Source organism: Pteropus medius, unplaced genomic scaffold, assembly GCF_902729225.1.
Source record: "Pteropus medius unplaced genomic scaffold, Ma_sr-lr_union100, whole genome shotgun sequence".
NCBI lineage: Eukaryota > Metazoa > Chordata > Mammalia > Chiroptera > Pteropodidae > Pteropus > Pteropus medius.
Window position 1 is genome coordinate 18,173,427 of NW_024351073.1, and position 12,269 is coordinate 18,185,695.

At 42.9% G+C, this 12,269-nt stretch overlaps 1 protein-coding gene across 1 annotated transcript in view; it reads left to right on the plus strand.

Moving 5' to 3' along the window:
• Nucleotides 1-8,992: 8,992 nt before the first annotated feature.
• DNAH5 (dynein axonemal heavy chain 5) overlaps nt 8,993-12,269 on the plus strand; it is a 226,859-nt gene continuing 223,582 nt past the window's right edge. Inside the window, exon 1 of the mRNA XM_039842769.1 lies at nt 8,993-9,277. Within this exon, the coding sequence (XP_039698703.1) occupies nt 9,266-9,277 (12 nt within the window). The 5' untranslated portion in view covers nt 8,993-9,265. The remainder of the gene's footprint in view (nt 9,278-12,269) is intronic.

Genomic DNA, 12,269 nt, shown 5'->3' on the forward strand with positions numbered 1-12,269 from the left:
CCTCCCAGCTACACATGTGTCCTGCCCTCGGGTTCCTGAGATACTTGTGATCCTCCCTCGTCCTCATCCTCTTTGTGTAAGCTCATTTGAGTGGGTTTCTGTCACTTTTTATCAAAGCACCTTGACAAAGATGAGGCGTTTTGAAATTCCCTTTCCCTTTCTGGCTGGAGTTTTCAGAAAGGAGAATACAGGGTTTGAAGCATGTCAGAGGCACATGGCAGTCTCCTCTTTATTGGCAGGAGAAATTTTTCAAATGCCCAGGAATTATCCAGCATTTTTCTTTCTGGTATTTCTCCCCCGGTATAATCCTGTGAAAGAGTGTAGTTCAATGGTTATGTCTGCCAGCTGATGGTTGACGATACACATAGTGTTTTCCAAATTGAAAATGGCAACTGAGAAAGAACACTGTCCCAAACATGGTCCATAGCGTTTTTTGCAGACATAATTTATAACTCCTCCTGGGATATAATTAGCATTCCTGAGTAATTTGCTGACAGACTTTCAAGAGGTTAAGACATTCATCTGGAAAGTTACGTGCCCGCCTAGCTACGTAAATAACCAACTGCCTTTTGAGGAGTCTGAGGTCACCAGATATATTTTATATTGTATCGTATCCAAGTATAATTTAAAAAAATCTAAAAGCATGATTCTTATATACATATAAAACAGAGTGTGTTAAAGATTTATTTAATTTGTTAATGAGAGATCCAGTTATATTTAAAATTATGGAAAATATTGAATATCACCAATGGAAAAATGTTGAATTAAGATTGCAAGTTCGATAAAACTGGTTAATATCCTACATGACAATGAAATGGTAACTTCTCTCGGACAGAAATCATTTCGTTTTTACTGGACAGAAATCTACTTGTTAACCTGTGACTTCAGAGTCTGCACCCTAATTGATGGTAATAATTCAAACAAAGGTACATAAAAGAATTACGTAATCCTTGAGTGGGCCAGTTATTTAATGATTTTCCTCGCAAAGACTGAAAAGTCACACAAGCTTTTTTCTTCCTTAGTTCCAGGTTTTAGAAAATGTTTCTTAATAGTCCTTCCCCCGCTACTCCCCCACAATAAATATCTCTAACAGAAGGGCTATCTTGAAATTGGCTGGCTCCTCTCTTGTGGAAAATTTGAAATAAAACTTTGACACATGCTCTTTTCAGTTTGGCTGAGAACTCGCTTTAACAATTCAATATTAAAATTTATTAGGAAGGTCATCCAAGTGCCATAAAGCAGCTGTTTCTCTGATAGAGGACTGCATTTGCTTGTGAATCTGAGGCCGTACCTGGAGGCCTAAACTAAAATACACAGTGTAAAGGCAATTCATTTCCCTCTCTCTCTTTCTCTCTCTCTCTCTCTCTCGCGCTCTCTCGCTCTCTCTCGCTCTCTCTCTCTTTATTTATTTATTTAAAGTTTATTGGGGTAACATTGGTTAATACAATTATATTATAATTTGACATCTATATATTCTATTATGTAATTACCACTCAGAGTCCAGTTTCCTTCAGCTGCCATATATTTGATACCCTTTACTCACTTCATCCTCCTCCAACCCCTCTATATTTGACCCCCTTTACCCTCCCGACCTCTTCCTTCCTCCCCCACCCCCTACCCTCTGGTAACCACTAGTACATTGTCTATGTCCCTGAGTCTCTGTCCTGTTCATTTGTTGCTTTTAGGCTTATATCTCACATATAAGTGATAACATGTGATTTTCAACTATTTCAATCTGGCTTATTTCGCTCAGCATGATTATCTTGAGGTCCATCCATGTTGTCGCAAATAGCAGTATTTCATTTCTTCTTATGGCTGAGTAATAGTCCATTGTATATATGTATCACAGCTTCTTTAGCCAATCATCTATCATAGGACACTTGGTCCTGGCCGCCGTGAATAATGCTGCTGTGAACATCGGTGTGCAAATATCTTTTCGGATATAGGTTTTCAAGTCTTTGGGGTAAATAGCCACGGATTGCTGGATCATGTGGTAGATCAATTCTCAGATTTTTGAGGAACCTCCATACTGTTTTCCATAGTGGCTGTACCAATTTGCAGTCCCTCCAGCAGTGTATGAGGGTTCCTTTTTCTCTGCATCCTCTCCAGCATTTGTTATTACTTGTCCTGTTGATTGTAGCTATTCTAACAGGTGTGAGATGGTATCTCATTGTGGTTTTGATTTGCATTTCCCTAATAGCTAGGGATGTTGAGCATCTTTTCACAAATTCGTTGGCCATTTGTAAGTCCTCTAGGGAGAAGTGTCTGTTCAGATCCTCTGCCCATTTTTTGATTGGATCATTTGTTTGTTGTTGTTGTTGTTATTGAGTTGTATGAGTTCTTTGTATGTTTTGGATACTAGGCCCTTATCGGAAGTGTCGCTGGCAAATATATTTTCCCATTTGGATGGTTGTCTCTTTACCTCGTTGACAGTTTCCTTTGCTGAGTAGAAGCTTTTTATTTTTATGTAGTCCCATTTATTTATTTTTGCTTTTACTTCCCTTGCCTTTGAGGTCAAATTCATAAAATCCTCTTTAAGTCCAAGGTCCTTGAGTTTAGTTTCTATGGTTTCTTCTATGTGTTTTATTGATTCTGGTCTTACATTCAGGTCCTTAATCCATTTTGAGTTAATTTTGGTGTGTGGTGATAGACAACAGTCTAGTTTCATTCTTTCGCAGGTGGCTTTCCAATTTTCCCAGCACCATTTATTGAAGAGGCTTTCTTTTCTCCACTGCATGTTTTTGGCTTTTTTGTCAAAAATTATTTGTCCATATAAACATGGGTTTAGTAAAGGCATTTTAAATAACAAGGAAACTTTCATGCATTTATACCATTTTTATTTTTTATTATTAATTTTTTTCAAACATTGAAGTAATGAATTGGCCATATGTATTAAGCTATAGGTAGAAAATATTGTTTGAAAAAGATGTAAATCCTTTTTATGAAGCTTTATTATTTTATGAGAGCATCGCACCTAGGCAAAAGATAAATGTAGTTTTATAATTTTATATTTTATGTTAGCGTTTAACACTTATTGTAATTGCACACTTCACATTACATTTCACTAATATTAGATATTGAGGTCTCTACACCGTTTTCTTATGTAATACTTCTCTATTTCTAGATAGAAATATTTCGGTAAACCATGATTCTACAAATATAACGTATAATGGAAAAATCTTCTCTGTTTCTTTATAAGTGCATCCATTTTCAGTTTAATTCTTTTGTGGCAATTTTATATTTTCTCAGGAGGATTCCAAAAACATTTATCCTGTGTGTTTAGCTTTCTGTGTTAGAAGGCTTTATTTTTGGTGGAAGGTCTAAGTTTTAATTATGAGAGTATCTGTATTACTAAAATTTTGCAAATCATGGCACTTCAAGATATTTCTGTCTTGTGTTTGTCTTGCATCAGATTGCAGCTGGGCAAACCAGTAACTGCTGGAAGCCTTAAAGAGAAAGCTGAGCCTTCCTGAGGAAGAAGAAATTCTGCCTGTGGGCTGTGGCTTCAGCCCCTGTTCCGGAGTCCCCAGCCTGATCTCCCTGTCAGCCCGCCCCAAGGATCTGGGACCTGCCATCCCCCACAATCGTGAAGCCAATTCCTTAAAATAGATCTCAAGGATATACACATGTATGTCGTTTGCATGTAGATGCGGGTGTACATGCGCGTGAGTGTGTGTGTGTATGTATGTATCCTACTGGTTCTGTTTCTCTGGTAGAACTCTGACTGCGAAACCTTTGAAACCAGTAAAGAAGGATAGGAACTAGCACAAGGCTCCCTCCTTCTTATGAAGAGCCTTCCTGCGAAGAGCTTAACTTTTTTAAATTGGCCCCCCAAGTCTGAGAACGTCATGCTACTCTAAATCTCTCCTGACTTATTGGTGGAATTCCTCTATTCCTTTGTATTTCCAAACTTTATAATAAAGTGCATTGCACACATGACAGCCACGTGCTGGTGTGGTTGAGAGGATTTAAAGGACGCGGGCTGTATCGAACGTGTGGCTGACTCGGGCGGGGTTCTTAATCGCGAGCAACGGACATGGACGACGGCTGACTGAAGCGACAATAAACGAAAGAAAGGAAGAGAGAAAGAGAACAAGGAAAAGAAGGAAAAAAAGAAAATAAAAGAACACGTTGAAAGGATATCGGGCTGCTCAGAATAGCCGAGAATGTTGGACAGCGAGGCTTGGAAAATGGCCAGGAGGATCTGCCAGGAGCAGCCAGGAACGGGTCAGATACCCTGCCACAAAACCAGCCTGTCTGAGGATGCCGGGGACCGCTGGGCGCACAGCTCAGGGGGTCACTGCGGCCACCGCTGCCTTGGAGATGCGATGCAGTGTTGCTGCTGCTGCCTTCTGCCGGAATGTATTATCTCTACTGTCCCGTGTTTTTGGGTCATCAGCTCCTGGTTCAAGTCCAACGTGGGAGCCCTGGATTGGCGACATCTGGGTCACACGCTAATGGCCTAGTGATAAGGGGGTCTAAGAGAGTACTCGGTACTTCTGGTTTCTACAGGGGAAGGAGGGCTCGGCTCGGTGGGAAATTCTCCAAATATAGGAAGGGGATTTGGATGGGGGTCAATCCAGGAGGACAAACGTTCATCGCAGTGCCTCCTGATGTCACCCCTCTGTGGAAGCCAACAGGATGATAGCGGCACAGATCCCATGGAGCCGGAGCACCTGGTGGATACCAGAGGGGAGCAGAGCCGAGCGAGACCAGGAGGAGCAGGCAGAGCAGCCGCCTGGCTGGAGGGCACCTGGGGATGATGAACTAAGGCCTCTGGGGTCGCAGAGGACCAGAGGGGAAAAAGGGCATCTGCACAGAGTGGCCTGGTTAACACCCGCAGGTCTTTAATGAGCATCTCTGAACGGTGCCTGTGGAGAGGAGCCAGGCCTGCAGCCCTCCTCATCACCATCGGACGAAAGTATCCCATAGCTGGCAGGCTGCCAGGCATCTGCTCAGCTTCCAGCGGGACTGACACCCACCTGTGCCTGGAGGCTTTGCTCAGCTCAGCTCATCTTACCTACATGGGGTAGACATCCTGTTCAGTTCTGAAAGGCACTGGAAACCTTCTTATCCTCCCCTTCCTCCAAACAGAGAGTGGGATCCTGGACGCCCAGGGAGATGGTGGCAGTCCTGGCGTAGAAGAGATGCCACCAGCCAGCAGCTGCACTTGGATGGATCCGAACAAAACCAGCTGGAGATTTTATCCATGGATCGTTTGTCCCCTCCCACCTCTCCTCCCTTCAGGTTAGGACAGTGGTGAGAGTTACCCCTAGTTTGTGACGGTCCAATTTATAACTCACATGTGCAAAATAAAATTAAGCCACAAACCTAAAAAATCTAGGAATGGTTGGCAGTTGCCATATCACTTAGGAATGCTTTCAGTTGCATGTAATGAAAAATGTAATACAATGTTTTAAACAAATAGGGATTTAATTTCCCATATAACAAGTTGGTCTGTTGAGTGGCAGTTGTTCGTTCAAAGACTCAAAGATATTAAAGCAATCGTTTTTATAATTCAAAGGACTTTTCTCTCATGCTCACTAAAACGGACTGAATATTTGTGTACTCCGCCTAATCCCAGTGTGATGGTGTTAGGGGGGTGGAGAGTTTGGGAGGTGATTAGGTCATGGAGGTGGAGCCCTCATAAATGGGATTAGGGCCCTTATCTGAAGAGGCCAGGAAGTTAGCTGGCTCTCTTTCCCCAATGCAGGCATGCAAAGGGAGGTTGGCAGTCTGTAACCTCAAAGAGGGGTCTCGCCAGAACCAGACTACGCTGGCCCCTGATCTCAGACTTCCAGTCTCCAGAACTGGGAGACGATTTCTGTTGTTCGTGAGCCATGCGGTCTATGGTAACGCAGTCTGAATGGAGTGTGACAGTCGCGACATGGCGGTTTCATAGTATCCTTCTGGAGCTGCAACAACTCCGGGCACCATGGTCTCATTCTGGCTGGAAGAAAGTGTGAAAGGGAGCACTGAATCTGTCTTTTGTAAGAAAAGTAAGAGCATTCTCAGGAGCCCTAGTAGACTGCCATTTATGGTTCATCAGCCATAATCATGTCACCTATAACTTCAAGGGAGCCTGAGAAGTATTTACCATTTCCTGCATATATAGGAGAAGTAAGCATAGAAGAATGGGATTGAATTGTGGGTGGGTTAGCCAACAGCAGTGACTTCTTCCATTACCAACTTTATAATTTAAATTAATATTGATTTGTAAACTGATCATTCCTTTACTCTCTATTGATGCTCGCTAGCTCACAATTTGTTGACGGGCAACAAAATTTCCCTCAAAATTATGGCAGTAAAACAGTTAATAAAATTCTATCCAGTTATTTTTTTTTTATAAAATTAAAAGTTACTATTATATGATTTTAGTGACAAATACAATCAATTTCGTGGAATGCTACATTGCCGACAGACCGTAAAACGTTGTGATTTTGAAAATAAGACCTGGAGAAGGAAATGTATGATTTTTAAGTCTCGAAATATATTATAAAACAGCATAAAAAAAGGACTTGGTTTCTAAGTCACAGTCAATAAATAGCTATGTGGCATCTGGAGAGTTGGTCTGTTTTCTATAAAATGATAATCTTTTCTATAAAACGAAATCATAATCTATATTGGTTAATGTCAGAGCTGCCAATTAGTATTGATGTCTTTGATTCCATGGGAGTGGGCAATAAATAAAATGCCATGTGCTCATTCATATAATCTTCTTAAATTTAAGGGCTATTATTTTGAGTACCTACCGGATGCTGGGCAACAAAGCCACCGAGGATGAATCTCTTGTCAAAAGACCAATTTAAGTGAGGGTTTTAGTTTGAGGTTTCCTTTAAAACTTTTTAAGAAAAGAAAGAATTATTTTCCTGAAGCAGGTTAGCCCAATCCCTTCAATAATGGGATCATTTCCCGCCATGGTCAGGTAGGCAGGATATAAGGGACTTGCAGGCTCCTCCAACTCAAGCATCTTCTGTGCCAACCTGTCATCCCACTCACAGTTCTTATCACCGAGCTGATTCCATCTCCAGAAAGTCAAGTTTAAGGATACAGCTGGGGTGGAGCTGGAGAGCTGACTGAACCAGCTCTGTACCCAACAACCACTAACTGTGGGAATTAATCTAGAATATTAGTCAGGAAGCCAGAAGGGGGTCCTCTGAGAGTGGGGCCTATGGTTGTGGACCACCTGGCTAGGGAATGTCGGGGACCCAGGCCTGACCAGGTGAAGTCTGCTCTAGCTTCAGGATCCTGAAAAACAGACAACCCCTTTGGGAATGAAGAAGAATTTTTTAGCAGGAAGAGAAGACCACAGAGAAAAATATCCAGTTCACAACTTTGCCGATGATGGCAGAGACCAGGGATCCATTGGACCGTCTTGACTGTTATTAGCCCTGGCTTTCTTCCTGACATCAGCCAGGTCTGTGTTGATGTGTCATCATCCCCAGAGGCACCCCTTTCTCCTCCCACCCCCTTATCTTCAGTACCTCCCGTCATCTCTATATAGTTTAGGGGCACCAAGTGGAGCTGAATTGCCACAGCTCATTCTAGTCTTCTGGTTATGTGGCCTAGGGCAAGCCACTTTATCCCTGTCTGTCTCTCCTCTGTAGTATGGGGGCCGTGTGGTCATGGCCAAGTGTACAGGGTGTTTTAAGATAAAACAAGTTAATGCGCAATAATCATCTAGAAAAGTGTTAGCTGTAATTTCCCTTCCTCAGACCTTTTCTCCCTGGGCTGTCAGCCCTGGCCAAGCTGAGTTTTCACCTCTGTTAAAATAAGAACTCTTTTCTTGAGGACCTGGTCCCAAGCTCTTTTAAGGTAATTATAAGGATATACAATTAACTGACAACATGCTAATAAGAGAGACAGGATGGTGACACTGTGCAGTCCCTGAGCGGGCAGGGGCAGATGGAACCCAGCAAGCTGGAGTGCCAGGCTAGCATCAGAGCAGCACGTGGCGAAGGTGCCCTTTGCAGGCAAAGCTTCCCAGATGCCTACAAATTCAGACAGTTATAATGTCATTTCTCGCCACTCGGTTTGGCTGTGAACCTAAAACTGCTCTAAAAATATTTATTAATAATAAAAAATAGAACATTAGGAAAAAGAAATTTCTAATTTTACTAGTTTCTGAAGAGCGATCAGAGTTTGTACTGATTACAGATTTTTTTGTTTCCTTGTAAGAATTCGAACACTTGTTCAAGAGTCTATCGTGTTTGGTAGCCCTTATGAGCAGATGTACTTCCTCTGCTCCCGGTAAGGTCTGGAGCTGGTCTTCCTAGAATTTTTAATCCAGTATAGACCTGCATTGTTTAATGTGGTAGCCGCTGGTGCCACATTGGCTACTGAGCATTTAAAATGTGCCTAGTCCACATGGGCTATTAGTGTTAAATACACATAAGATTTCTAGGAGTAAATATATAAAAGAATGTAAAATATCTCACGAATAATTTTTATAGGGATAATATGTTGAAATAATATTTTGAATGTATTGGCTTAAGTGAAACATAATAAAATTAATTTTACCTATTTCTTTTTAGAATGGGGCTCCTAGAAAATATATACTTACACATGTGGCACAGGTACTTCTAATAGACAGTCCCTGTCCCCACGAGAGAGAAGTGTTTGCGGATATGAAACGTGTCTATTCTCCTCTGGAAAGTCTTGTAAGGCAAAGATCCTGGGAACTTCACACATGCCGATGCAGCTATTGCTCTGACAGGTAGACAGTATTTAAGAAATTATCCTTGTCACCTCCAGGTTAAAACTCGAGGTTAAACATTTCCATTGAGTCCTAGGCTGACAAGGAAGCATTGAGAGTAGACCAAGTCTGAGTCCGGACGGTGGGAAGATGTGCGAATTACAGCTGAAACATTCGAAATCCCATTTTGAATTTTTTTCTCCTCAAGCCAAACGCGTCTAAAATCCCGCGTTGAAACAAATTCCAAATAAGTGGACTTGGCTGATGCTAGAAATACCATTCTGCTGAGATCTCACCGAAACCCGGAGAACAGGCAAGAAATGGCATCTGGCCTCGGGAGCCCGTCCCCAGGGGGCTGCGGTGCAAGTGGCCGCGGGCGCGGGAGCGCGGGGAGCGGGAGGAGGGCGCCGGGTGCGGGCGGAGCATTGCTCGTCGCCAAGGCAACCGCGTGAGCCGCAAACAGGCGCGCGAGCGCGGCGACGTGCAGCCGGAGCGGACGCGGGGGAGCAGCCAGCGAGAGGACCGCGACGGCGGCTGGGCCGGGCACCCTGCCTGTTGCCGCCGAGCGCCATGGACAAGCCGGTACTGTGCGCGCTCGGTCCCCGCGGCTCCCGCGCCCTGCCTGTCTTCGCGGCGCATGCGCGGCCGCGGAGCTGCGGGGCGCCCCGGGCTCCTCCGGGTTCGCGCGGCGGGCGGTCGTGTGGGGCGGACTCCTGCTCTGGGGTGCAGCTTCAGAGCCTGGAGCCTGAAAGCGCTTTCAGGAGCTCATAGGGCAAAAGTTGCTGGTTTTTGAGTTTTGCAGGATTTTTCCCAGGGGATGGTGGTCAGCCATGTCCCAGGGCACCCACAAAATACAAAAGTGAGGGTCAGGAGCTACCTCTCCCCTTTCTCTTCAAGTTGGTTTTCCCTCTTCTTCTGGCTGCGGAAGAGCCTCTGATGCTCAGCGACGTGGACCTAAGCAACCTATTGTCCCGTAACGGGCATCAGAGATATCTAGGTGGGGCGCAGGCTGCTTTTGTGTCCAGTTTGTTGGCTGTCTCTAGCTCTCATTGGCCCTTGGGTTTGGATAAAAGCAAACGTTTAGTTCCCTTGGAGAGAGGGACGTGGATGGTGTGTCCCATGGGTAGTTTCCTTCAGTCTTTTGGTGCCCAGCAGGTGAGAAACAGCTGGAAGCTGCTCTGAGCATTGAAATCAGCTTTCACTTCATTTGGTGGTGCTCTCTCTCTCTTTAAAAATGAATATTGTGGAATGAAAAAATAAAATCCAGGTGTTTGTTTTAGCATTTACCTTCAGGGACATTGTCTATTATATTTTTTTCACTTAGCGGCACTATAGCTGTATAACTAACTATAGGAATTCATAATGCGAATCAATAAAATACGCACCGTCACGATTTAATAAATGAAAATTTATATTTGTATAAAAACATCGTATGTAATTTATGTACTACTGCCACATCTTCCTCCTCTCTGTGGGTATTTATCTTGCTGTTTTATTCTAGTGAACATCTTGTTATAGTAGACACATATTAACGTTCTTATTTTCATATAATTTATGTGTCATAAGTACTTGGAATTTCCAACATATCTGTTTTGTGTTTCCTTAAGACAATTCTTATTAGTTCTTTTTAGTGACTTCTCCCCATTTGAAAATGGTGACCTTGAAATGACAGATGGCTTTGCTACTTCTAATACCAGTAAACCGATGCCTGTTGTATGTCTTAATTTAAAACTTTGTCAGGTTTTACCCTATAAGGATATAAAACGTGGCTGTTAGCTTTCTGCCATGTTCTTATGTTTTGTCGATTATGCGCGCTCTTAGATTTCAGCGCCTTTTTCTTTTCCTCTACTTTTCCCTCGGTCTGTTCAAGTTGAAGTTAAAGAATTAACTGATCAAATGTCTCTTGTTTAACCTCAGTGGCGTTCTAGGACATTTAATTGATAGAGCTCTTTTTATGTACTGAATTTGCAAAAGTCAAAAAAAGTTATTGAAGAATGTTTAATAATATGGGAAAATGTTCATAATTAATACATGAAAAAGCAGGCCACGAAAGCAATATTGTTCCAATTCTATGAACATAGAAAATTTATGTGAATATATATAGAAAACAGAAGAAAAGGACATACACCAAATTTGAATACTTACTATCTCTGGCTGGTGGCATTAAAGAAGATTTTATTTTTCTTTGTTTTTTCTTTTTCTGTAATGAATATATGTATGACAAATAGATAAACATTTATATATTTAAATATAAATGATCTAAATAAAACCATAAATATAATGATCATAAATTACATATAAACATAAAATTTGTAGTTAGAAAAAATTATAAAGTTTCACGCTCCCTGAATATTTACACTACTTTTTTCTAAGACAAAGTGAGCATCCTTTGGTAAATACTTCCTGTTTTCCGTGCACCAGGTCATATCCTTGTAAACAAACTGTTTTGCAACTCATGCTCTCTCCCTCCGGCTAAGTGAGCAGCCACTATTTTACATGAATTGGAAGCGGCAGGTGGTAAGCGCGCAGTCCGGATCAGTGTGAGGAGCACCAAGAATGAAACAAAGGTGTAGCTTGGTTCTCTTTCCCACACAGCATCCTTTTCCTGACCGTCATCAATGGCGATGCATTGCCCCTAACCCGAGGCTCATGGGAAAAGGATTTTAGTTAGCAGCCATGACAATTTACCATGAAAGCTGCAAATACAGATCTCTGTGGTCACATTATTTAGGAAAACGAATAGATACCAAAGCATACAGATAGTCGCATCTGTGAGCTCTGACCTCTGCAGAGCTTTAAATGCTCCCGGGAGGGCCTGCAACCCCCCGTTTTTCTCATGTCTGAGGCTGGTGTCAGCATCGGGAAAGGCCGCTGAGCGTGTGGATATTTCGAGGAATCGATTCCCACTGCACAGGAAATGTTAGCGGGAAGTTTACCTGTTACCTTTTCTCCTTTAGTCATGCTAAACTCTTTCCTGGCACTGAGTTTGGTAGCTGTTTATTTATGCCTCTCTGCTGTTTGCAGTCGGCTTTACTTTTTGTGGCCTTTCTTGAACAAACAAGAAAAGGGTGGAGCAACCGCTCACACCTACTCTGTTTGTGAGTTAAAACCAGTAGCTTAACCTCAAGAGTCACTGGCCACCTGGGACATTTTGATTTCCCAGGTCGGTGTTGAGTTACCCTCCTGCCAGGAGCCCAGCGTTCAAGATGGTGTCTGGATCAGCTCGTCCCTTCCTCTCACGGACAGGCCCGCCCCCTCGCTAGGTCCCACTTGTGGTTCGATCTGTTGTGGAATTCCCTGAATGAATGCTTTCTTTTAGTATTTCCTCCTCTTTAGAGAAAGTTCTAGAAGCTCAGGTAGGAAAGATGGTAGTAGAAGATCCTGGAGCAGTTCAGTTCAATTCAGTAAACACTTATCTAAGCACCTGCTGTGTGTAAAGGGCTGTGGAGGAGCCCTGGGGAATACGAGCTTTTCTTCTTCCTCCATTTTTTCTCTCCTTCCTTCCTTCATCTCTTCTTCCCTCCTTTTGTTCTCCGTCCCTCCCTCCTTCCTTCTTTTCTTTCCTCCTTCCTTC